Below are 27,275 nucleotides of genomic sequence, written 5' to 3'. Positions count from 1 at the left end.
CCAAAAGGCAAATAAGATCTTACTTAGTTATTACTATGAAAGTAATACTAAGAGAGACTTCTGAATCTCTGACAAGGTGTTGGAGACTGGCTGGGGTTCCTGAACTACACTTTGAGAATCGCTGTTCTAAATCAGTCCTGGTTCTCCCCTGAGGGACCTTCCTTCTCCCAAAGCTTCTCAAATGGTGGTGGTTTCTCTCCAAGACTCTTTGTATCACTGGACTTCAAGGGACAGTAGTCATTTTCCTTGTTCCTTGTGCTACTTCCAGACTACAGTCCCTCCCTAGAAATCCCATCAAACCATCAGACAGTTCTACTTACTCCCCCTCCTTGTTGCAGTCTCCTCCTCTTTCCTTGAAGCGTTAGCTCCCAGGTCACGGTCACTCTTAGATATTGCTCTTGGTGCTTTCAATATCCATTCAATATCCACTTGAAGAATTAGCTTGGTAATTTCAATATCCATAGAAAGAATCCTTCCAATATCCTCCCAGCTCCGTTCCTTGACCCTTGCTCCCATGACCTTGTCCTCCATTCTATCCATGGCCACCCACTGTCGTGGTCAGCTTTGAACTTCTCATTTCCTGCTGCAATCCTCTCCCACTCTCTAGCTTTCCAGTTGTCTCCCTTCAGTCCCCTGACTCCCATAATTCTTCAGCTCCCTGAGATATACTACCTTGTCAGGTCTCTCAATCCCCTCATATTCTCCCTCCCCTCCTCATCCAGATTAGAGTCTATTATTATGTTAACTTCTTGGTATACATCCTAGACTGCCTTGCCCCCTTCTTGTTTCTTTGCTTTGCTAAGTCAAGGTTGTTCAATCCAGTTCTCCTCTATGCATCAATGTAGACGTAGCTGGAGAAGTACAAGTGACTGTGTATTCACGCCCTTAACCCTCCTGGGCCCTTAATGCCTCTCAGCACCCACTCAGGGACCCAAATGACTCTGGTCTTTTCACACTCCCACTGTCTCCAACATGCCAGGATTTTCCTCCACGTCCTCCTCTCATCTGAGAACCTTCCTTCCTTCTTTGCATGATAATATTGGAACATCTAATAACAATTTCCACAATGCTATACGGACTGAATATTTGTGTCCCCACCAAATTCACATATTGAACTCAAGTCCCCAATGTGATGGTCTTTGTAGGTGGAACCTTTGGGAGTTAATTAAGATTATTCATTTTCCATTTTAATTTAAATCTTCCTCTGCAAGATGAAATTTCCGTTATACCCTAAACATTACATATGCCTCTCCCTTCCCTTCTCCATCTCTTCTCCCTCTCTCTCTCTCTCTCTGTCACACACACACACACACACGTGGAATCTACAGTAGCAACAGTTAAAACTAATATTAATTGCAGACATACTATGTGCTGACACCACATCAGGTGCTTTGCAAGCAGTAGCTAGTAGCTCACTTACTCCTTAGATAAGACTAAGACATCAGTTCTATTATTACCCCCATTTTACAGATGAAGAAATTGAGGCTAAAGCAATGGTTTCGTACTTTCCCAACGTCACATAGCTTGTAAGAAGTAGAAATAACCACAAATTATGAGGTTTTATTTCCCACTGTAAGTTCTTCCCTACCCTGAGTCATCTTGGCCTCCCAATGTAGGGAGAGGAAGTTGCAGAGCTGTTTGGGGAAGATAAATATTCTCATCCAAACCACCAACTATACAGAGGTTTTCTGCTGGATGTGGGAAATGAGGAGAATTCTGCAGTAGGAGAAAGCAGGTAGAGCCAGGATGCCCTGTTGCCCTGGACAACGGTCCCTAGCAGGGCTGGAACGTCTCACTTGGTCAAGGTAAGCCAAGCCAGCAAGTGGATGGCCATGGCTCACAGAGGACTCTCTGTTCACTCTCTGGCATTAACTAGGGCAGTTCTGATCTGACATCACTCAACGTCTGTTCCTCTTCTTTTCCTAAGTGTGGTACTCATGTTACCAGAGTTTGGGTGTTTCAGTATGGCTGTCATCTAATTTAGGGCATTGCTCAAACTCTTCTCTGAGGAAGAGTAAACCACAAGATGTTGCTGGTGTTACTTGGGAAAGGTTCCTTTCTTAATTTTTGGAAACTGGAGGTGGTCTGCAGGAAAGAAACATTCAATAATTTAATTTCTTTTCATGGAATACTATTAACAGTTTAAGGATAAAATTTTCCATCGAACACAGCTGGGGAAATGCTGTCCTACATAGAAGAATTGCATGATGGTCAAATTTGCTTTGAAGAGGGCTCAGGACTAAATAAGATCCGGGGGAGATGTTCACTGAGTCTACTCGGTAAACTCTGCTTTCTGCCTTTTTAGTTTCTTGGATGACTACTCTACTGAGAGTATCCTGAATTTACAAGGGAAGACTCTCCCTGCTTCACTTCCCACTGCAGAAACATAATGAGTGACCTTGTGTGAGCATTCCCTCTGACCTGCCTAGGCATCTCCTCTGGGCTGGAGAAAAGAATGAGAATCGGCCACCTCCTTCACGAGAAAGGCTGACGAGTCCGGATGTAGATATGATCAAGGGCATTTGATAGTAAATTAGCTTAAGCAGCCATTTTTGCTGCAGGCACACCAGGCACCAGCCCTGGGCCAGGCACCCAGCAGACGTGGGTGACCTGTTTAATCGATTCAGCCTGCTTGTGATACATCACTTGCCGGTTTGTCCATTTGGGGAATACCCAGCACCTAGCACTGTGCCTGCATTGAATAGACACTCAATAAATATTAATTAAAGGAAGGAAGGGTGGGAGGAAGGAAACAAATTGAGGTTTGGAGATGCTAACTTGCCCAGCATCACACCTCTAGCAAGAAGGAAAGCCAGTACTCAAACACAGAATGTCTAAGCCCTTCTATATCTCTCCAACTGCCAAGCTCTTTGTTAACTAGCACACAGCCAGCTTCTAGGAACTGGCTTGAGGCTCTGGCCACATGTGTTCCATATGTTAGCTTTGGCATTATCAAAGCTCCTGCAATCCAAACTGCTGTGTTGATACAGTACTTTTTTTTGCGGAGCGAGTGCCCAATAATAACAGTTAAAATTTAATGAGCGCTTACTGTGTACCGCTTACTACACTGAGGACTTGACACAGCTCATTCCTCATGACCATCCTAAGATGTACCATTATAAACTCATTTCACAGATGAGGAAACTGAGGAGCAGAGTGATTAGATGACAACCTCTAATTAAGTGGTGGAGTCAGGATTTGAACCAAGGCTGTTTGACCACCCCCCCCCCAAATCCCTGTTTTGAGCCAATTCGCTAAATCTATTCCCTCTGTGGATTGACAGACATCCCAAGAGAAGGAAAAGACAGAAGCAAGTACCACTCACAGCTGGATAATTAAATATATTTATTTTATTAATTTAACCCTTAAAAGTGTTTACATAGCTCTAAGCACACCACAAAAATCAACTCTGATTCTTGTAATACCTCTAAACAGTATGAGGCTGGTACTATTATTATTTTCATTTCATAGATGAGAAAACTGAGGCACAGAGAGTTTAGTAACTTGCCCTAGGTCACACAGCAAGTGGTGGAGTTGGTCCTCAAACCCAGGCAGTCTGGCTCCATAGTCCTTAGGCTTAACCCCGACAGGGTGTTGCCCGACAGGAATGAGGAGGCATCTCACTTAAAAGTAAAAAGTCTCAGAACACCAGTGGCTAACATGATCTCAGAGAGGAACTCAGAGCCTTCTGCAGCCCTGAAACTTAAAGAGGGGGTGGTGGTGGGGTTGGTGAAGGAGTTAAATGACTTAATTGCTGTTCAGTTTAGATTTCCTGGCTGAAGGGGTTCCTGTTCATCCTACTGGAAATTAATAGCTGATGGTTTCTTTGTATTCTTGTGGGAGGGGTGGGCCATTCTCCCCAGGCCCCGCAGTTTCTGGAAGAGTAAACTCTCAGCCAGCATCAGCCAGGTAGAAAGGCTGGTAGGTGAAGGGACCAAATCTCTCTGTCGAGCGAACCTGGCAGAGATGGGTCAGCTCCCGTTTATTCCGCTGGTCTAGGAGCTGGGCCCCTTCCTCCTCTCTTTGGTGGAAACCTGCCGTGGGTCAGCTCACAGCCCTCCTGCCCCTTAGAGGGGCAGGAGGAAGGAAAGGAGAAAAGAAAAGACGTGAGTCAGGTTGTTTGTTAGGAGACGGGGCAGAAGGTCTTGGAAGGAAGCAGCGAGAAGCTGCAAACACAGCAGCTACAGCAATGACGTTGAACTATTAACAGTGAATCCTGCTTAGCCCAGTAGGTCTGCCCCCAGCTGTGCTAGACAGACGTGAGCTCCGAGACGGGGCGGGGAGGGGGGGCGGGGGTGATGTCTGTCCCGGCATGGGGGAGGTGCTCAGTAAATGAATACATGCTAAACAACTTGTGACACGAATGTAAGTTAATAGCACCTCAAAATGTTGGGTTTTAACTTTTCTCTGCTCTGTAAATGTCTGTCTCCTTTTTCTGTTTACCAGTGTGACTAAAGGGATGCTACGTGCAGGCTTGACCACAGCCTCGTTCCCAGCCACTCTTTCTTTTTGCCCACCTCCCCCTGTGCCAAGTCACACTAAGCTGCTTGCGTTCTTGGAAAGGCAGCACTGCATTCAGGTCAAGGGTGCAGGCGATGGAGCCAAACCAGATTTCAGTGCTGGCCCAGCCACATACTATTGTGAACTTGGGCACATTGCTTAACCTCTCGGGGCCTGGAGCGCCCTGTTCTCCTGCTCCCCCTTATAAACAGGTCAGGATCGCCCTTGTCTCCACCCCAGGCAGGCTGCCCTGGCACTTTGCACACCCTCCCCTACAGCATTTGCCTCAACACATTACAGGGATCAGTTCACCTGTCTCCGCCCACAAATGATGTAAGCCATGCCTGGGATAAAACCGAGGCTCAGTTAAAGCTTTTAGGGACGAATAGGGGAAAAGTGGAAATGTAAGAAAGAAGGATAGATGAAAAGAGGAAGGGACACATCATTTACTAGCCCTTAAAAACAGCAGGCGTGGTGGGAGAAGTCCTAGAAAAAAATATTCTTACCCCCAAAATGTCTCTACTGCTTGCCCAGTGTCTAAAATTTCCTGCTTGGGAGGTTTGTTCCTGGGGCTGAAGATACTGATCCCCTTGTTTCTTTTCCCAGGGTAGTGTGTTCAACTGTTGCCAGCCAAGCACCCTTGCGTTCCTTTACAAGATGGATTTCCAAAAGACAAGTGGGGGGGGGATGGAGCATGTCAGCACTTCGGTGCTAAAAATGGAAGAAAGGGGCTTTAAAAAGGGAAGGGAGGGATCAGTGACCTAAAAAAAAGGTCAATCTCAGTGAGTCAGAGTCATAAGAATGAAAACATGCAATTCCATTTCCCACCCTGCCCTGCCCGCCCGGTTCTCCCTTATGTCTGTCACTCAGAGGAAGTCCTCTTCTCGGGCTCCAGCTGGTGCCGGGTCTTGTATGCAAGACCGGAATCTCTAGTGACTGCTCCACAGCTTCAGTGCTGACAGAATATTCTCTCTCTCTCTCTCCTCTTTTCTTTTTTCCTTTCAAGACAGTACCCCATTCATTATTACTTCAGCCCTGTGAGTTTGGACTTGGTAAGGGAAAAGACTCTCTAATATTCAGAAGTGCAAGGGATCTGAGGTCACGTTATCCAACCCTCTGCCTCATGCCAGAATCCTCTCCAGCACCTCCTCCAGAAGTGGACAGCACCCCCTCCAGAAGTGGACAGCATCTCCTCCAGAAGTGGCTTTTTTCCCTTTGAGGGAAAAGGTGTTCACTGTCTCTCAAGGTAGCCATTCTATTCTGGAAAGCTCCAAGGGTTAGATATAAGCTAGAATCTGCCACTCTGAGACTTCTCCAAAGGAGAAAAACAAGTAGAAACAAATGACTTGTGTTAGCTGGCACATTGAGAAATTCTGCAGAAGTTCAAGGGTAAGGAAAAGATTGTGTCTTTGCCTCATCTTTTAATGGACATAGGTTTACCTACATAAATGAACAAGTGTGATGGTTAATTTTGTGTGCCAACTTGACTGGGCTAAGTGATGCCCAGCTAAACGATAAAACATGATTTCTGAGTGTGGTCGGTGGGAGTGTTCTGGAAGGGACTCACATTTTTAAAAGTATTTTTTAATTTTTCTTATTTTAAAAACTTTAACTTATTTTTAGCAATTTACTTATTTCTATTATTGAAGTATTTTATTTTGGTGTGGTGGGGGAGGTAATTGGGTTTATTCATTTTTTTAGAGGAGGTACTAGGGATTGAACCCAGGACCTTGTGCATGCTAAGCATGTGCTCGATCACTTGAGCTATATTCTCCCCCTGGAAACAACTTGCATTTGAACAGGTAAACTGAGAAATGAAAATTACCCTCCACAATGTGGGTGAGCCTCATCCAATCCACTGAGGGTATGAATAGACCAAAAAGGCAGAGGGAGGGCGAATTTGCTCTTGGCTTGAACTGGGACATCCATCTTCGCCTTCCCTTGAACATTGGTGCTCTGGTACTCTGGCTTTCAGACTCAGACTGAATTACACCACTGGCTTTCTTGGGTCTCCAGCTCGTATCGTGGGACGTCCCGGCTTCCATAATCATGTGAGCCAATTCCTATAATAAATCTCCATTTACACATACATACATATACATGTCTCCTATGGGTTCTGTTTCTCTGGAGAACCCTGACTAGTACAGGTATAAACAAACACACTGTACATTTTGGTCCCATTCCTTCAATGGTTTCTTTCCTCTAACAGAAATAGTAAATACCTACAGAGCCGTGCACAGCTTTCAAACATTTTGGGTTCAGTATCCCTTTATACTTTTAAAACTCATTGGTGACCCTCAGAACCTTTGGTTTTTATGAGTTGTGTCTATTGATAGTTAATATATTAATAACTAAAACTGAGAAAAAATTAAATTGTTGTTTATTAATTCACTTAAAAAAACATTAAAAAAAAAACCCATGACATGTTAATATAATTAACATATTTTTGTGAAACTGGCTAAGTTTTTCAAAAGCAAAATATGTACGGCGAGAGGACTGTCATTGTTTTTCAAGTCTGCAAGTCTCTTTAAAGCCCTGGCTTTACTGGCTTTACACTAAATTGTTGAATTCTCGTATCTGCTTCTGCATTCAGTCTGCTGCAATACAGATCCAACATCACGTAGCCTCTGGGAAACTCCTCTACATACATAACTGTGAGAATGAGAGTAGAGAAGGCACATAATGCAGTAATATTGTTATTATTATTGAAGTAGTTTTAAGGTCATGGACACCATAAAAGGGTCTCAAGCAACCAAGACCGGCTGCATAATTTGCAGTGCAAACTCAAAATGGGGGAGGGGGCTCTTGCTTAAAAGTTACTAAGAATTTCAAGACAGCCACAGCAGAGCATTAAACTGGGCAGGGGTCCTTCTGAGCAGGGGGCCCATGTGACTGCACACATCCTGAGGGCAACTTCAAAGGCCCCTGGACCACACTTTGAGAATTGCTACTGCAGAGCAGCATCTGCATCTTGTATCAGATGGTTGACTTAGGGCCATGAGTACACACCAAAGTGCTACAGAGTTGGCAGTCTGTGTGTGTGTGTGTGTGTGTTTTTGTGTTGTTTGAGCTACTCGGTCACTGGGCATAAATGCCCTTGATCAACAACATATCCATAGCAAGATAAAAACATAACTTGTGCAGGTTTTCCCCCCGGGTGCCTACCATAAACCTGCCCTGCTCAGCCTATTATTATACACACACACGCACACACCCCTCTAGCTGAAATGTTGCACCTCTTACGTTCTAAATGGCTGCACACCAGATATTCAGATATGCATCATGGTTTCCTGTATTGTGTTTTTATTGTGGTCACAGGCTTTGATCAGCCAAACCGATATCTAAGGTCTCCATTTTCCTGTTTGGTGCCTGACACATAGTAGGCAATCTATGCTTTTGCTGAGTTGAATTTTGAGGTTCCGGTGGCTGGAGGAAATTCTACTTCTACAGATAAATGCTGTTAACAACTGATGGTTAGCAACACAAATATACTGTCTGGTCCTCCTTTCTGAGAACTAGGTCCTCAGGAGGATCAGCAATCCCATTACTAATGTGTGGATTGTGTATTCGAATGATGATGCGTCATTTTCCAGCAGCAAGGGGGCAATATTTCCTGATGATCCTGAGGCTCAGATATGTATACAGCAAATAAAGGACATAAGGTTTTTTTTATAGTATTTAGAAGGTTACCCCTAGAATCCTGGTAACAGATTAGTCCATTTCAATGAATATTATAATGCTTATAAATATAATGCACACCTGTTTACAATTCTGGTCAAATCACCTCTTTCGCCAGCATAGAGAAAAGAGACCATGGCCTCCGTCTCCCACTCAAAGACAAAAATTGCACAAAACAGGTATTAATCCTTCATCTAAAAAGGCAGAACCTCCTTCTGTTCATATTAGAAGTTAATAGTGCTGTAAGTACAAAGCACCCAGGATCTTAAGTTCAAGTCTACCACATTACAGGATGGGAAAATTGAGGTTCAGAGACAAGAGTGACTTATTTGTGTAAGATCACAGAGATATTTAATAGCAGCTCTGGGACACACACCCAGTTCTCCAAACAGTTAGATAAATGGACCATCCACACCAGGAGAATGTGGGCTTTCAGGACAATGTGGGTCCAGATTACTGAAATTATAACCACTGCTTCACCAGGGGATCATTAACAAGTCAAGCCCAAAACATTCCGTCCAAATCCAGCTGGATGTGAACCCTCCACTAGTGCCCTGGGCACCACCCCTTCCCAGATGTTTGTCTGAAACATCTTTCCTCCCTTTTCAGCACCTATATCCTCTTCCCTTCCAGCAGCCCCTTCTCTTTCCTTCCAATATGTACTCATTGCCTTGGGGAGAAGACAATATAAGCTTTCACATGGTTAAGCTGCTCCTTGTAGTTAAAATTCTATTTCTCTCTCGATCGTTACTGCCAAAATCCTAGAAGTGATATACATATCAAGTCCTCCCTTTTCTCACCTCCTTTGACTCCCATAAGCCCTTCCAGTCTGGCTGCCATCCCAGAGCTTTACAGAAACCGCCCACTCAAGGGTCAATGATGTGCTTGTTCTAAATCAAATGGCTTTGACTTGGTCGTAATTCTCCTTGACGTCAATGATGGTGCTTCCCTAATAGTGATGGTCTTCGTGATAATACAGAAGCTTTTATACTTAAAAATAGGTCAGGTCTTAAACAGCCATTTGTAAGTTCAGTACTTAAAAGGGCTGGAGCCAGACTGCCTGGTTCATCTCTTGGTTCCACAATTGACTAGCTGGATCCCTAAGCAGGTTGTGACTCAGTTTCCACATCCATAAACTGGGAACATAACAGTACCTAGCTCACAAAGGTTGGCTGAAAGTCCATGTAATATGTTTAGGAACACTGTCTGGTACCTTCTTCCTGCTCAGAAAATGTGAGTTGCTGTTGTTGATCTAATATTTGTAAATCTAAGGTGATGGAGAAGAGTTTTAAGTTTGCAGTATCCGTTCCCATAGCCGCCAAAAAGAAGTGCTAGTTGATGTTCTGAAGTTTCTGTTTCTCCTTGCCACTGTCATACATCTCTCTCAGGAAATATCCTTAAAATAGATCAATTTAGAAATCTGTTGAGGCAACTGACACTCCCTCCACAGATGGTCTCCATCAGTGCCTCAGAGACCTTTGGGATCCATCCCCCAGTCACCCAAAGCTCATTTTAATGAGGAACAGATTCAGGTTAGCTTTAAACTTATGGAGCACCATGGCTTGCAAGAAAAATTTCCAAGTGGCACTTTCCACTTCCTGCAAGTTAAGCCCCTGTGTTTGCCAATCCCTCACCGGCTCCTGAATTTGCATGAGGCTTCTGGGGTTAATGCTCTGGTCCAGCCACCTTTTCGAGATTTTTTCCATTTTGCGCTTCACTTTTTCTTGCCTCAGGCGGGTAACTGTAGCGTGCACGATCTCAACATTTTCCACATACTGCACGACTCCCTCTTTGTTCCACATGGTGATAATGATGATGATGATGATGATCGTGACGAAGTTGGAAGATATTTCTTGAGTGCTTACTATGTGCCAAGCTCAGTTCTCGACACTTTAAATGTGTCATTGTCTCCACTGTCCCCACTTCACCTCAACTGCAAATATAGATTTTTTTTCTCACTTTCAATTAAAAAAAATCCTCTCTACTTTCATTTCCATTATGAGTGAACCTCTAAGTAACAGGTTCAACACTCTCCCTGTTTTGTGCAGATAGAAAATAAAAGATTTAGTAATACTCAGAAGACACCTCAAAACCAAGCACACACATACACAAACGGCAAGCCATAAATAAGGGACCATCAAAAGGCTGAAGCTAAAATAACTGCCCCAATGACTTATTCTTCTCTTGGTGGCAGTGGATGTGCTTTGTTTAGTTCAGAGCACAACTTTATTTCGAAGTATTAAACAGCAGAAACTGAAGGATGATTAGGGGAGCTTCTGTAGGACCGTTGAGTATTTACCAGGTCCCAGGCTCTGTGCTAAGAGCTTTATACGCCTTATCTCATTGAATCTTCAAAATAATCATGAGCTGAGTATTGTTATCATCTCCATTCTACAGATAAGGAAACTGAAGTTAAGAAAATAATTTGCCCAAGTCATATTAAGCCAAGATTCAGGCACAGGTGCATCTGACTCAAAGTCCATGCTTTCAGCAACTCAATTCCAAGGCTGACTCCTGCCTGTAGTATGTTCTCTGGGTTTTCCATCCACATCAGGCTCTCGCTGGCTTCTCTGCCATCTCTCTCTTCTCTCATTCCCTGTAGGACTCTTCAAGCGAGAGAGGAGATCATTCATTTTCACATCATCACTAATCTTGACTCTAACGTTTTAAAGTCATCTCATTCACCCTGGTCTCTCTAAAGACTTCTACAACTCCTGGCTCATAGTCCATAAACAATGTGTATCTGTTGAATGAATGAACAAATCACATTTCTAAAGATTATTTGGAAAATAGTGATCATTTGATTCTTAAGGAATGACTGAAGAGCTTCAACCTTTATGATTTTATGGGTTTTGGCCCAGGCCATGCTGGAGCTCATGGTAAGCACATAGATGGAAGGCGTTGGTTCTTCATCCCGGGGTGATTTTGTACTCCCACCTCCACCCCACCGGGGACATTTAGCAATGTCAGATACACTTCTAATTCTCACGACTGGGGGTAGGGGAAGGGATGAGGATGCCAACGGCATCTAGTGGCAAGGATGCCACTAAACATCCTGCACTACTACCGGAAGTGGCGGACGGAGGCCGGTGGATCCCGTACTGTGGAGGGCGAGGTGACCTTGGCACCGCCGCGACCATGGGCCGCGAGTTTGTGCACCTGACGCAGATGCGGCATGTGATCACCTACAGCCTGTCGCCCTTCGAGCAGCGCGCCTTCCCGAACTACTTCAGCAAGGGCATCCCCGACGTGCTGCGCCGCACTCGGGCGTGCATCCTTCACATTGCGCCACCGTTTGTAGCGTTTTACCTTGTCTACACGTGGGGAACCCAAGAGTTTGAGAGATCCAAAAGGGAGAATCCAGCTACCTATGAAAATGACAAATGAGCAGCTCATCTGGATAATAGTTCCTTGACTCTGAAAGACCCGTCTCTGGAAGAGGAGTCTACATTGTAGTGTCCTGAAGACACAATAAACTTATGGGCTGCACTGTTGTGATTTTGCGTTTTTATGAGCAGAGTCCTTGGATGTGGCTGCTAACTTTCAAGTTCATAAACTCCCCTCTCCAGCATGAGGCCTGAACAATTTTGGCCAGTCTCTGAGTTTGGTGAAGGATTGTGGCTCATCCTTTGTTCTGTAATCTACAAAACAGTAGCTGCAGCTACTCCTGTGGATGGCATGAATTGTAGGGAACCTTGGGTCCCGGCCCTCCGCTGCCATAATGACAAGAAAATCTAGTAAATATAAAAATAAATAAATAAATAAATAAATAAATAAATAAATAAATAAATAAATAAAATAAAATAAAATAAAATAAAATAAAATAAATATCCTACAATACACAGGACAGTCACCCATAAGAAAGAATTACCTGGCCCAAAATATCAATAGTGCTGAGGTTTGAAAAACCCGATACAAAGGTTTGTTCTTCCTAAAGGTGGTGTGTTGGTGGCTGAAATGGAGCAGGGATGATATATACGCCCTACTGTTTATCTGAGCACCAAGTACTGTATCCCAGGGTCAGCCCTGTCCTCTTATTTGAATGCAAGAAACGGGAAAATTGGGAATCCACCTTGAGTATCCAGAGGTATTAACTTCTGGTCCTGAAACTTGGAATTAATATGATAAACTGCTGTAGGCATGTGCCTGGGCTCAACTTTTCATCTGTAAAATGTGTGTATGGGGAGGGGTGAGCCCTTTTAGCTCTGAAATCCTCTAGTTTTAACAAATTTTGGGAGTTGAATTTATCTTTATTTTTTTTTAGCTCATCTTTCTGATTTCACATCCAATCCCAAGTCAAGCTTCATGCTTACTTTTAACAAGCTCCTGCAACTGCCTCTTCTCATTCCTCTGCCACCTCCTCTTCCCCACCCCACACACACACACACACACACACACACACACACACACACACACACACGCTCCACCCAGGCCCTCATTGTCACCATCTGGATTACAGAATGAAATCCCTAATTGACCTCCTTCTCTTCAGGGCTACATCCTCAAGAGAGTCAAGAGCTTGACCTGGATGCCCCATGGCCCCTAATATGTGACGTAAGGCACCTTCCCCTTCTCTTCATCCTCTCTCCATCTCCCCTGAAGAGCAGCTGATGCTTCAGAATCTTTCTTCATGGAAGTTTCCCCAAGTCAGTGGAATTCCCTCTTCTTTGCTCATGCTCTAGTAACCCTTTCTACCTAAAAGCAGGGCATAAATTTCCCTTGAGAAAGGTGCCCTCCTTGTACTGGGAAGAAAAGAACATTCTTGTTACCCAAGACAAGGAGTTGACATTAAGATGAACCTGCACAAATGAACATAATTAAAATAACCCTTATCTTCTATTAGTTTCCCCCATATATTTCCTAGTCACTTTCCCACAATTTACCACTCCAGAAGGCCAAACTCCTTTCCTTTTGTTAGAGCAGGCAGATAGTGAGAGATGAGCAGAGAAAGGGGGACACAGGCCAAATGGCAAAAATTAGGCAGAAAGGGGGGAAACAGGCCAAATACAGGAAACCACGCATCATGTAAACACCAGGGGTCCCTGGGCAGAGAAAGAAAAGCAGAAACCTCTGGGCTGATAAGTGGTCACACCTTTTGGGGTGATGAGCAGACCCGGAGGCTGATAAAGAAAGGTGGGAAGAGGCAGGAATTTCCAGTGTCCAAATGTAACTTTTTGCTCATTATGCCCTCATTTAAATAAAATTAGCCTTGCAGGTCAGAAGTACCCATCACGCATCGATGCCATGACACTTCTGATCCAGACTAAATAAGGACAAAAATCCCTCTTCCCTTTAGGAAGGTGGAGTTGGGGTGAAAATCAGGGAACACGACCCCAAACCCTTCCCTCCCTAATGAATATTCCACCCATTCATTTTTACACTCTATGTAACCAACTTGCCAAAGAAACTCAGGGCAGCCACTCACCTGAGCCTGCCCGCTCTCCCCCTGAGAGTGTACTCTCCATCCCTTAATAAAACCTCACTTTACTTTCTTAACCTCTGTGGCTTGTCTCTAAATAACTTCTGGGATGGGACAGGAACCTGGACACTGATTACATCTATCAGCAACATCTGGTCTAATAACTTCTCACAATTTATTGCCCTTTGTTAAAATGGTTTCTAAGCCTCCAAATCTAACTGCTTCTTGGAGACGTTTACTTCTTTGCTATGAAGCCCCCATAAAAATTTTAATATCAAATACATAACAAATGAAATCCGTGTGCTTTTTCTCCAGTTACTCTGTCATTTGTCAACTTAATTCACAGTCCTGAGTCTCCGAACCTAAGAGCATAGAGGAAAAGTTTTTCCTTCCCTGCAAAGGCAAAATTATTAGGAAACCACTGACCACAGCTATTTCTACAGAATGAGCACATTTAGGGGTCATTCTACATAATTTAGCACATTGTTCCAATGGACAATGGGGAGCAGTGAGCTGATATTTTATTTAGGAAAACATGGTGATGAGCCTTTAGGTATAATAGTTTCTCTGGCTCAGACCAGAGTGAGGTAGCGGACACTAAGGAAGCTACAAGTGTTCTCCAGAATAGAGTAACAAGGATTCTCCATTTTTCCCTTGTAGCCTGGTCCACGGGTGTACTGGAGAGGCCCAGGAATCATGTAACAGGAGAAAGTGAAAAGCAGCTGCTCTTCATGCTGAGGGCAGGCACAGGCCCCAGCAACACAGAAACTCACCAGGTCAAAGACAGAGATGACCTAGATGCTCTGGTAGTCATTTAATAACTGATTACCTAGTGCTCACTATGTGCCAGGCAAGGTTCTACGCTCCTTACAAGTATTAACACAACAATCCCATTGGTATTACTTACGATCACTGTTTTATAGATGAGGACCCTGAGGCACAGAGAAGTTAAGTGACTTACTTAACATCACACAGCTGGTAGAAGGGGCAGGTGGGATTTGAACCTGGGCAGTCTGACTTAGAGATCTGTGCTTTTCATAACTTTACTATATTGCAGGGGGGTGTGCCTGCTCTCTGATGTGATTCTGCTGGCCCAGAAAAATATGGAAAGTAAAACTGAGAGAGAACAAAATATATTCTCTTTACCCTTGGGGCTAAGTGGTGCAGAGAGCTGAAAGTAGCCCCTAGCATTAAGGAGGATGAGGCTAAAGGTGATGGAGAAAAAGCCCATGGCAGGGGGCAGGAGGTCAGAGCCTGAGACAGTGCTGGGTTCTCTCCTTTGCTGAATCCTCAGTGGGGATGGGTAGGTCTCATAGTATTTTTTCTGGTTATTAAAGGAAAGAGTGAGCCAACTTACACCTGTATCACCCCCCAAGATGCCTTAAGTAGAGTAGGGTTCAAAAAATGATGCTTTTTTTTTTTTTTAAGTAATAAGCCAAACTTTCTTGTCCTTGCCGTCAAAGAGGAAATAAGGGAACCTGCAGCCCCAACCCCCTCTTTGACCCCCATTCCCTCCTCACCGTCCCCACTCCCCAGGGCGGGGAAGACGCAGAGAGCTCCCTGGTGCGGTTGTTATTCTAGCGCGTTGAGAAGTGCGGGCATCCCCGCGGTTCCGGAGCAACAACAGAAGGCCTCTTGCCTTCCCTTCTCGTTAACAATCGACCAGAAGGAAGCGGATGCTCAGTCCCTGGACTTTCCCCGCAGGAAACGTGGGCCCTCCTAGGGCCTCCCGCTTCCCCTCCCTCACTGGCCCTGGTTCACGATCCAGGTGAGCGCTCTGCCTGTTTGGTAAACAGACTTCAGAAAGGGCCAAGTGCAAGCTCACATGGCTTGTTGCTGTGTTTAAGTGAGTTACTTTTGGAAATAACAATTTTTTAAAATCTCAAGTTCTTCACAGGAGGGTGCTGAATATTACTTCGTTTTTACCCTGAACCTACAATGTCCTGATTCTCTGCTCCACTCTGAGAAAATGGGGAAGAGCCTGCCTCTTAATATACTTGGGTGGTGCTTAATTACTTTCCTGGACCCCATTCTTCATCAGTAGGGTGGGAACATGGATACTTACCTTGTAAAGATGTTGTTAAATTTGGAATCTGTGCGAAGGCATCTAGCACCATATCTGACACACAGCGATCTCCTTGAATTTAGCATCTATGATTAGTTTTTAATTAATCTCTTATTAATACTTATTCACCTGAAAATCCATAAGACAAAGTCCCAACATTCCAAGATCTCACTTTAGGCTGTGGCTGACATCCACGTGAAATGATTCGTTCATGATAGAAGGTAATACAGCAGAGCACACCCCACACGGACCGAGTGCCCAAAAGTCCAGGAAGGGAGATACTGTGTGGTCAGGAGAAGCAGGACTTGAGTTGGTTGGAAGAGGAGCAGGATTTGGATACAAAGAAAGGTGAGGTGGGCAGCTCCGGGCTCTGGGTACCACGTCGCCTCCTGTGTGTACCCTGCCTTCGACTCTCCCAGCGCACATCCCTGGGGTCTGTCCTACATCGTCTGCCTGATGAGGTAGGGACAACAGGTATGATCAAGTCTGTTTTATAGATGTGAAAACAGAGTCCCAGAAAAAGAAATGCAGCTGAGCCAATACCAGCCTGGTTTTGGCAAAGAAGATCCTGTCAACTGGAAAAAAATGCACGACCTCATAAAAGCAAGTTGAGAATTATGTTTTATTTGGAGGACTTTCTGAGGACTTCAAGCCTGGGAGACAGCCTCTCCGATACCTCTAAGGGACTGTTCCAAAGAGGTAAGGGAGGAGACAGGATATATAGGAATTTTTGCAACAAAGGGCAGGAACATCAAAAGATTACAGTTAAAGAAAACCAGGGATCTCAGATTAAAGGAATTTAGCACTTTTCTTTGTATGGGAAGATGCAAGAGTCTGGGCTCATTGAAATCATTCCTTTGATATGCACCTGAGCTACCTGGGGCCAAGATCCTGTGCCTTCCCAGCCCGAGTCCCCTCAGGGTGCCCCCTTGGGGGTGGCTGCGGTGGCTGAGAGCTTGGCAGGGGCAGCCTGTTTGTTTCCATCCTGAGTTTCCTCAGGGCTCACCGTGGGGGCAGCTGTAGTGGCTTGATGGCTGCAACATCCTTTGTTTACTGACAAGGCAGGCAACATTTTTCATTCACATTCGGAAGGCAAAAAGTCAACAAAAGTTTAACACAGTTTCAGGATTAAACCAAAAGACTAGCCTGGCAGCTGCGGTAGCGGCCACAATGATGAATATCATGACCAACTGTTAACATGCACGAAGCACTTAGTGCCTGTGCCCGGCGTCATGGAAAATGTGTCTTGACTCAAGTGGTTCTCACAGTAAGCCTATGCAATAGGTGGCGGTATGACTGTTACTGTGATTATTATTTTCACTCATTTATGGAGGAAAAACTAAGGCTAAGAGAGGTTCAGAAACTTTCCCCAAGGATGCTGGGCTCTTAACTTGTAGGGCCAGTTAGAAGCCCAGTTCTGTCCACCCCAAAGTTCAGGCCCCGAGCCACCATGGAAACTGCCTCCAGAGTCCTGCAGAGGCCCAGGCTCACCTAGTCCAATCTCATCCAGTACCCCTGGTGGCTGGACTGGCCTCTGCTTGACCAGAGATGACGGGTCGCAGCGGTTCAGGCACAGACGCGGGAGCTGGGGCTAGCGGATGCTTTCTCCTCCCCACCAGGGCAGGGCAGCTGTGCGCATCCCCACGCCGGCCCTCTGCTTCTGGCTAAGCACCCGCTGCTCCTCTTGACACAACTCTCGGGCCCCACACCTTCCCAGCCTCTGTCCTCAGCACTCATCTAGTTTATCCACGGCTGCCTTACACCCCAGCACCCCCAGCTCAAGAGGGAGCCCCGGACGTGGCTTGGCTGGTACAAAGACTGACCCTCTATTTATCAGAAAATCATGATTTGTAACATTATCATTGTCTCAAATTGGGTTAGGTTTCTGTGAGCAGTTACTGATTTCTCTGTAAACCTCCTTAAAGCAAGTCACAACTTCCCCACTTTACAGGCAGAGGTGCCCCTGTACAGCTGAGAATTCCCAATGCCTAATTACATCATTTGAGGAATTCAAAAACAGAAATGACAAAAGCAATGCATGTGTTCCTTCTCTAATCACACAAAACGGAAGTGACTATAGAAAAGCTAATAATCTCCCCTTTTTCTCCCCAGGGTGACCAACAGGAACAGCTTGGAGTCTAGCTTTATAAAATATACACACAACAGTTCAGGGTTCTTTTCAAAGAGATCACACTCTGTGCCAAGCGTCGGCAAATTATGGCCTGTGGACTAACCTGACCCACTGCTTTTGTGAATAAAATTTTATTAGAACACAGCCAAGCCTGTTCACTCACATACTGCGTATAGCTGCTTCTGCACTACGGGGACAGAGCCTAAAATATTTGCTATTTGGCCCATTTCAGGAAACATTTGCCCATTTCTGCTATCGATGGAAACAAAATACACAACCTGAAAGTTGAGAGTTATGTTTTTTGGGGCAGACATTTTGAGGACTCGAACCCCCTCGAGCCTGGGATGACAGCCTCTCAGATGGCTCTGAGGGACAGCTCCCAAGAGTTAGGGGAGGAGCTAGGATATACAGGAGCTTTACAACAAAGACCAGGTAGTCGGAACATCAGAAGATTACTTGTTAACTAAAGAAAACCAGACATCTCAAGTTAAAGAACTTAGCGCTTTTCCATGTATGGGAAGGTGCAAACGTCTGGGCTCATTGAAATCGTTCCTTTGATAGGCACCCAGTTGTCTAGGGCCAGTACCCTGTTCTATCACGTCCCCGAAGGGGCACCACTGGGGGCGGCTGCAGAGGCCGGGCTGCCTGCTGGTGTGCGTCCTGAGTTGGCAGTAGCAGCAGATGACTTGATGGCCGCAGCATTCTTGGTTTACCAACACGGCTTGCGGTGTTTTTCCTTCACACTGCCTAACGGGCTACACTCCAGCCTGTTCCTTCACTTAAGAAAATATCACGGCCACCTCTTATGTCACTGCTATGGATCTAACGTCCTTTTTTAAAGCTATTTAATGTTTCATGATATGGATGAGTTATAATTTATTCTATGACTTCACTATTTGTGATATTGTGATGTAATAAGGAATATGTATTTTATCTTTCTCCCTCATTCCTGGCACAGAGCTCCTAAACCTCTGGTAATTGCCTGCAGTGATGGGGGTGAGAGGAGTGTCTTTTGTATTCATAATAAGCCCCTTTCCACCAAGCCTGAGCTTATGTTAATGGGGTGGCCCTTATTGGGCCCCTGGGTCAATTCAGGATGGGGCCAGGTTGCCAGAGGAACCAACCAAGTGATTAGGGGGGTGGAATTTTCTACCCTGCCCCCTACCTCCAAGGAGGGGAGAGGGGCTGAGCATCTAGTTAATCACCAATGACTGATGATTTAATTAATCATGCCTAAGTAATGGAACCTCCTTAAAACACTCAATGAAGGGGTTTGGAGAGCACTGGGTAGGTAAGTACATCCACATGCTGGGAGGGTGGCACATCCCAGCTCCACGGGGACAGAGCCCCCTGTGTTCAGGATCCTTCCAGCCCTCACTCTGTGTACCTCTTCATCTGGCTGTTCATTTGTACCCTTTATAAGATCCTTCACAATAAACTGGTAACAGTAAAGTGTTTCCCCAGGTTTTATAGCACTTATAGCAACACCTGGGGAGCGGCCAGTTCAGACAGACGTGTGGGTCACCTGGGGACCCACTACTTTCAACTGGCATTTGAAGCAAGGCAGGCAATTTTGAGGGACTGAGCCTTTAACCTGTGGGGTTGGGCTAACTTGGGGTCATTAGTGTCAGAATTGAATTGACTTGTAGGACACCCAGTTGGTGTCCACCAAGAACTAGAGAATTACTTACTGTAGAAACCCCACACGTTTGGGGTCAAAAGTGGAATTGGATAAAAGCACATAGCAGTAGGACTATTGATGGACCTTGCAAATTGTTCAGATTTCTGCTGCTATAGTCAATGCTATAATAAATGTCTTTTTTTTCTTTTTTCTTTTGTAGTTGAAGTATAGTCAGTTTACAATGTTGTGTCAATTTCTGGTGTACAGAATAATGTTTCAGTCATACATATACGTACATATATTTGTTTTCATATTATTTCTCATTACTGGTTACTGCAAGATACTGAATGTAGTTCCCTGTTGTATACAGTATAAACTTGTTGTTTATCTATTTTATATATATTAGTTAGTATCTGCAAATCTTGAACTCTCAATTTACCTCTTCCCATCCCCTTTCCCCCCTTGTAACCGTAAGTTTGTTTTCTATATCTGTGAGTCTGTTTCTGTTTTGCAAATAAGTTTGTGTCTTTTTTCTTTTTCAGATTCCACATATGAGTGATACCATATGGTATTTTTCTTTCTCTTTCTGGCTTACTTCACTTAGAGTGACGATCTACAGGTCCATCCATGTTGCTGCTAATGGCATTATTTTATTTTTTATGGTTGAGTAGTATTCCATTGTATAAATATACCACAACTTCTTTATCCAGTCATCAGTTGATGGACATTTAGGTTTTTCCCATGTGTCGGCTATTGTAAATAGTGCTGCTGTGAACATTGGGGTGCATGTGTTTTTTTGAATTATATTTTCCTCCAGATAATATGCCTAGGAGTGGCATTGCTGGATCATAGGGTAAGTCTATTTTCAGTATAAATGTCTACTTTTTAAATCTTCCAGAAGAAATGAGATATAATGAAGAGATCCGCAAGGCTCAAACATGAAGCTCCCACCAGGCCAATAAGCCTCTTTAAGCAGCAGTTGGAGTCAGCCCTGGGCGTTGCCAGGTTTCCATGGGAGGAATGAAACTTTTGGAAAAGAGAGTATGTCTCCAAGTGGAAATTTTGTCCTGATAGATTCACCTGGAAGCTCCTCAGCTTTCTCTTGTGCCAGAGAGCCCTCCCCTGAGCATCCAGTCTCTGCCACCTGGCCTGCCCACACTTTCTGCTAAGCCCTCCACCACCGCTCCATCCAGCAGGTTTTTCTGCCACTTGTAGGGTAAGAGGTGCCTTTGAAACAGGGCAGGAGGAGTTCAGTTCAGGGAAGAGAGTGCCTTTGGTCTCAGGGATGGAAGAAATGCCCACAGATCACCTGTTCATAATCTTTTAGGGTCATAGACTCCTGAAAGCTATACATCTTTCCCCGCAGAAAACCGTGTTTGTTTTTCAGTAAGAATTCTTTAGTTCAGGATAGGCGTGAACTTCCTGGAGATGCTGTCCCTGACACACAGTCCTCAGGTTAGCAACCCCGGCTCCAGGTACCCTGTAGTCACGTTCCTTCCCGAGGCTCACCCAGCCCTTGTCATTGGTTTGACACAGCATGTTTCTCTGTGATTCATTAACGTTTCCCTTCCTCGCATCACTGACCTTGTGCCTGCCGTCCCAAAGGTCTTCCTGGCTGGCTGTCATGTGCCTCCTTCTTCCTCCAGCTATCCGGCTTGGGAAGATAAACTCATTTCCCAGCCCTCTGACACCTCTCACTGGGCACAGAATGCCACCATTAATCCCACTGACCAACACCGTTCTTCCTGGGGCTGCTGTCACCCTGACCTGCTTTCCTAGCCTCGGGTGCAAGCCCACACTGGAAAGATGATTTTCTCCCTAACATTTTGCCATCTGGATCAGTCTTCCGGAACATTCCTGAAAGCTGTAAATCTTTCAAGTAAACTAGATTAAACTAGATTTTCCTCTCTGGCCACTGCCTGTAAATGACTTTGTTGTTTCTAAATTGTTACAAAGGAAGCTTAACCAAAAAAAAAAAGCTACAAAATGTCAAATTCAATGGCCAAGGAAGATCTCCATTGGTATTTGTGCTGCCCCCTTCTGGTTAGAATAGAAGCACTTAATAAACCTAATTGCTGGTCAGTCCTTTTTTTTTTTTTTTTTTTTTTTAAATTTATTAAAATTTTCTTTCCCTTAACAGAGGCACTGGAGAGTGAACCCAGGACCTTGTGCATACCATACACAGGCTCTACCACTGAGCTATACCCTCCACCCACTGTGGTCAGTCCATTCTTACTCAAAATCCTCACAGTTTTTATTTATCTCAATTTTAATTAGAATCTTAGGAAAGTAATGCTGGTGTTTGTTATTTACAAAGGCAGAGGACACTGTGGTCTATTTTAATGCCTCATAATGTCCATTAAATGTTCCTGCCCTTTGATCCAGAAATTTCCTTTCCAGGAATCTGCCCTGAACTAGAAATATGAGTAAGAGATTACGTTCAAAGATGGCCATCTTGTTATGATGGCAGCAAAATACAGAACGAGGTCAAATGTCCAACCGTGGGTGGTATAACACAGCCATTGGGTGGAATATTATGTTCACCTTAAGTGATGTTAATGGAGACTTTTTAATGATAAGAAGAACTATTTACAACATATTAAGTAAGCAGGACACAAAGCCATAAGCACTGTACAATCTCAACTAAATGTGCACAGAAATAAATCTGGAAGTAATACAACGAAGATTAATCTGGTTTCTCTGAGCAGTGGAATTAGGCTATTTTATAGGCTTGTATGTTTTCCAATTTTCCTGTATGTGACATATTTAAAATGAAGAAAAATCATCTTAGAAGTTATTTCTGCATGGTGGAAAGAGCATGGGCTTTAGAATCAAATGATTTAGAATTATATCCTGTGTCCTTGGATGAGTGACTCAATCTCTCCAGACCTGTTTCCTCAATAGTAAGTGGAAGTAATAATAGTGCCTGCATCGCAGACTTATTGTGAGACTTGAGTCAGCATAGTGAGCTTCACTAAACAGCCCTTATCTTCTGTTAATTTCTCCCAGATATTTACCCTCCCATGGCTTACCATCCCTAGAAGCCCAAACCCCTTTCCCTTTGTCTTGCTACTTCTCCACAATATATCAGCCTTTATTAAAATGGTATATAAGCTCCCAGGCCTCACCACTTTTGGGTATTTTCACCTCTTTTCTGTGAGGCTCTCCATGTTCTCCTGTTCATCTTTTTGTCAGTTTAATTCACAGGCCCCAGAGACTCAACCTAAAAAGATGGAGGAAAAGTTCTTTTTTTTCTCCCTTACATTACCAACACTTGCTCAATGTTGATCAGTGATCAGGAATAATGTCGTTCCCAGAACCTGCATGCTCAGTTGGTTTCCTTTCTTGCTGTCTTCTTAACTGCTCAGACCAACCACCACCTTGCATGCAAGTGTCCCCACGACAGCTGAAACAGTACTTAAGAGGCAGCACTGTAGAACCCTTATGTTTGGCCTCAGACAATCGAGAAATGTTCCAAATAGTTAGATAGAGAGCCATTCAGGGGTTAACACTTGAATTCTTATATACTCTACACACAAGGGTCAGGGTATCAATAATGAAATATTTTAGCCAATCTACAAATCTTAAATGCCACTCAATGAGAGTAACTGAGAGCCCCTTTCTAACATCCATTATCCCTATCAACTAATTTCACCAATGAAAACCCATTTCTGACACTTAGTTTGCTAATTGGTATAACATTTGGTGTTTCTCAGAGGTAAAGATAGCTGAAGCACTTAACATGACCTCTTCTGAAGTGAGATTTTTCTAGCATGATTCTAGCTGACTGCTTGTGGAGAGTGGATTCCTGATTAGAGTGGTAGCTGTCCTGGGGTGTCACTTCAAATAGTATACATTTAAAAAAAAAAGTATACGTAAGGATTACAAGATCTATTCTGCAGTGTTTCAGAGTAAATTGCACACATAACACCTGTAGGGCAATAAAGACTCAAACATGTAAGCACACAACAGTTACATGAATATTAAATCTGATGCAAAAATTCTAGGTAGCTCCATATTCTGAACTTTGCATGTTTTACATGTACTCCCTTTCAGATTTTGAACTATGAAACTGAAAAAAGGAAACCTTATTTAAAACGGAGTCAGGAGGCCAGAGAGGAGCTCTCCTGCCCTATCATTCCTTGCTCTCTGCAGACCCCAAACAGGACCAGACTGCCTTGCATCTCCAACTGGATGAAGGTTACTACTTTAGGACCCCAGCAGGAGGAAGATTTTCTCTTTGCCCAGCAACAGCTCAGCCAATGAGAGACTGCCACAACTTAGCCAATGAAAAGCCACTATACACTGAACTCCCAGTTTCCTCCAATGGACTTTTTATTTACAACAGCCTCTCCCAACTTCCCCTTTTCCTCTATGAAATAATAGTCCTCTCCTTGGTTTCTCAGGACTTGCCTGAAGTTTTTGCTAGAGCATGCTTGTCCCAAATTGCAATTTTCCTGAATAAACCCATTTTGCTGATAAAATAATTCGCTGTTTTATGTTTAAAGTCAACAGATTAAGGTGTTTTTTTTTTTCCCCAATGAATTTATATTTTCCCATTCTCTTTTGAAATGTGGTCATGTTGACTGGGGCAATAAGCCTGGATGGTAAAGGGTCTCCAGTTGGAACACTGAGAGAAAGGGTCACTGCTGATCCCAGGTCCCTAGCACTGCAGAGGTGCCCTCCACCCCCACCCACTCCTGGGCCCACTGCACCTCAGGAATCCCATTAAAAGGCCTTCTTTGGTATTGAGAGCTCTTCATTCAGGGTGGTTTTATCAGAGGAATTAAAGCAGAAAGTATGCAGCTCAGATAACAGGATTAATTAACATTCTCCTCATTCTGCAGACAACCGATCTGGGAGGAGCGCCACCTGCGTTTTACTGGTCTTACTGGGGTGGGCCTGGCACAGTCCTGGAGCAGCCCAAGGCAGGCCTGGGATCTCCTGAAGTCGGCTCTGCTGAATGCTAGCCTTCTCCTGGAATGGTGTGTGGTAATGAAACACCCCTTTGTTCTCATGGGGCACTTTCCCCCTCCTGTTTGCCCCGCTGGTTTTCAGCTTTGTATTTCCAGATTGGTGTTAATAGAATCTGGAGACATAATAAGGATTGTTGTAATAGGACCGGGTGGTGACATTTATGGAGCCTTCCTGTGGACCCGAGTGAGGCGTTCACGAACTCCACATGGAGTGAGGCTTCATCAGAGGGTCTCAGCTCTCACCTCCAGCCCAGGTTGAGGCTGTGGCATCCTCCCAAAAGATCAGCCTCCATCATGGCTCTTGTGAGCAATGGTTCTTCTACTGAAGCCTTTAAGCCGAGATGGGCATGTGGATTTGGAATCACAGTGTATACCGTCTAGTGGTAACTTTAAAAATTTCCCATTATCTGTCTCCTTACCACCATCCCCAAATTTCTCTCCTTTTCCAGTGGTCTCTTCATTTCTCCTCTTCCTCTTCCCTCGCTCAGCCTCTGTAATTCCCTTGGTTTTCCAGAGCTGTAAAGCACTAGCTCTCACCTTGCGACGCCCACCTGACATCTCAGCTTCGGAACACCGGGTTCATCCCCAGAGCCCCACTCCTTGGCCTCAAGCACCTCCCTTGTGAGGATGGGTTCTCAGCACGTTCCAGCCGCTACATTATTGTTTATAATCCTCACGACTTTCTTGAGAGGGAAGAACTTAGGACTGGAATCATTCCCATTTGACACAATGAGAAACAGGCTCAGAAGTTAACTTGCCTACAGTCACTCGGTCAGATGCAAAATCAGGAAATCCAGAGCTACCTATGGTCTTCATGGCTCGGCTTACTGTGACCATGTGTCCCAGTTAGCCCTGGAGAGTCTCAGTTTAAGCCAGTGTTTTTCACTCTCCAAAGCTCCCTGGAATATTATTATTTTTTTAAATTATATTTTTACTCCCTGGAATCTTATGATCACCCAAACTATACCATAGATTGGTCCATCTTTGCATTCACAGTGCTCGGCACATAGAAGTGCTCAATGAATAGCTTCAGAGACACTTCCGGGTGGGTCTTGAGACAGCCACCGCCCACGCGAACCCACCGTACTTCCCCAGCCTCTGCTTCAGAGCATACAATGAGGGCTGTTTCCCAAGGCTGTCAGGTAGTTAGCCTGACTAAACGACTCTCTCTCTGGGCTGCAGGCTCCATGGATCTCCCGGTGGACTCTGCAGCCAAGCGGCCAGTGTGGACACCTTCATGAAAACCGAGATTCTTGTTCAGCCTGGCATCATATTTCATCCCCACCTCCCTCCCTGGAAGGCATTCAGGATTGAGATGGATTACACTTGTTCATGGGCTAATGTTTCAAGTGAGAGTTGGATAGAGGCTTAATGGAATTAATTAATTCTCTCTGTTCCAAGAAGGAAGGGAAAGGGGGATCAGGGGAAAACTCTCCACCATAGCTGGCTCTCAGCTGGTCCCAAAGACACTGGAAGGTGCTCACTGCTTCTTACGCTGCTTTGATTTCCTCTGGGGCAGGGTCAGCTTTGTTCAGAGCAATAAGAAAAGCAGCCTGTTGTTTGTATAGGAAATCAGCTCTGTGGGTTTGTAATTTCAATGTGTCAGCATTAGGCAGCACAGGGACCAGGTCCCCTCTCTACCTCCCTCGCCCTCTAGAGCAGGGACATGAACTCCAATGCCTGCAGTGAGAGGTAGCAGGGTGATGCTTAAAAGCAAAGACTGTGGGGCCAGAACGCCTGGCTGTGAGTCTCAGCCCTTCTGCTATTATTAGTGTGGGCCTTCCTGTTCTCATCTGTTAAATGGGGATAGTAATAGTATCTCTTCCAAAGGCAACTGTGACAATGAAAGGTGAAGCTCCTAGAACAGTGTCTGACATATAGTGCTATACATATGTGCACTTTGTGTTACTGTGACTATTTGCTGTGGGCTGGTGAGAAAAATGAATGCGGCCTGGGTAATAGGGAGGGGGGGCACTGTGCCAATCTAGACAGAATGTGCTCCATCTGAACTTGACAGCCTGAGCCTGTGGGCATACAGACCCAGTGTGTGCAAAATCTTCCAGTTTTTCAAAAGAAGTCCCTAATCCAGATTTTGTGTGACATCTTCTAATTTGTAAATGCTGAGGGTGCATTTCAAAAACATTAAGCCCTGGACTGCACAAGACAAAACAAGTCAATGGGCCTGATCCAGCCGGGAGCCTCCAGCCTGTCCTCAGTGACTCCATGCTGTCGCTGCAGAGCAGAGGAGCTCAGAGCCGTGCAGTATTCACAAAATACAGAGGTGAATGAATCGCTTTTATTGCATCCCAAGTAGGATTTGACAAACAAAAGGGAAGAGAGGGGATGGAGGGTGTGCAGCTGAGACTTGGATGGGGAGGGTAGGTTGGCAGTACCCAACCCAGGGGCACTCCGTGGGGAAAATGCATCCCAGCCTAGGCAAGCTTCTTACTGGGACAGAGTGGTAGACAAAGTCCAAATTGTGGATGGCTATTTAATGATGCCACTAAATCTTTAAATTGTGAGGCCTCCCTTACTTTTCAGTTACCTTCTTAACACATAACTAAGAGCCTGGGCTCAGGAATCAAGCTGCCTAGATTAAACCCTGGCTCTACTTCTTGTCAGCTGTGTACTTTCAACAAGTAACTTAACCTCTCTATGCCTCAGTTTTATTTGTAAACATTAATAGGGCCTATCTTATAGCTGTTGTAAGGAAGAAACAAAGCGATACATGTGAAAAGCTAGCATAGTACCTAGCACATCGTAATTACTCAATAAATATTATTATGAATATAAGTAATAGTCATTTAAATAAATGTTAGCTCTATTACTCACAAATCAACGGAAATTTATGAAGCATTTCATGTGTCCAAGTTTTAAAACCTGAC

General features: G+C 44.5%; 2 protein-coding genes across 2 annotated transcripts in view; one reads left to right on the top strand and one right to left on the bottom strand.

Moving 5' to 3' along the window:
• The window catches only part of PRR5L (proline rich 5 like), a 131,187-nt gene that overhangs the window by 73,937 nt on the left and 29,975 nt on the right, over window positions 1–27,275 (bottom strand). The gene's annotated exons all lie outside the window — the stretch shown is intronic.
• On the top strand, window positions 9,084–13,241 carry LOC102520672 (cytochrome b-c1 complex subunit 8). Its single transcript, XM_032488480.1, has one exon. It carries the CDS (start codon window positions 11,188–11,190, stop codon window positions 11,563–11,565), a length of 378 nt encoding a protein of 125 aa, XP_032344371.1. The 5' UTR covers window positions 9,084–11,187; the 3' UTR covers window positions 11,566–13,241.

The sequence above is a fragment of the Camelus ferus genome, chromosome 10 (genome assembly GCF_009834535.1).
Source record: "Camelus ferus isolate YT-003-E chromosome 10, BCGSAC_Cfer_1.0, whole genome shotgun sequence".
Lineage (NCBI taxonomy): Eukaryota > Metazoa > Chordata > Mammalia > Artiodactyla > Camelidae > Camelus > Camelus ferus.
The sequence above is the reverse complement of the archived record's forward strand: the minus strand, read 5'-3'. Positions and strand labels throughout refer to the sequence as shown.

Bases quoted from the DNA above. Each gene is read 5' to 3' on its own strand.
- LOC102520672 (XM_032488480.1), top strand. From the start codon at position 11,188: ATGAGGATGCCAACGGCATCTAGTGGCAAGGATGCCACTAAACATCCT.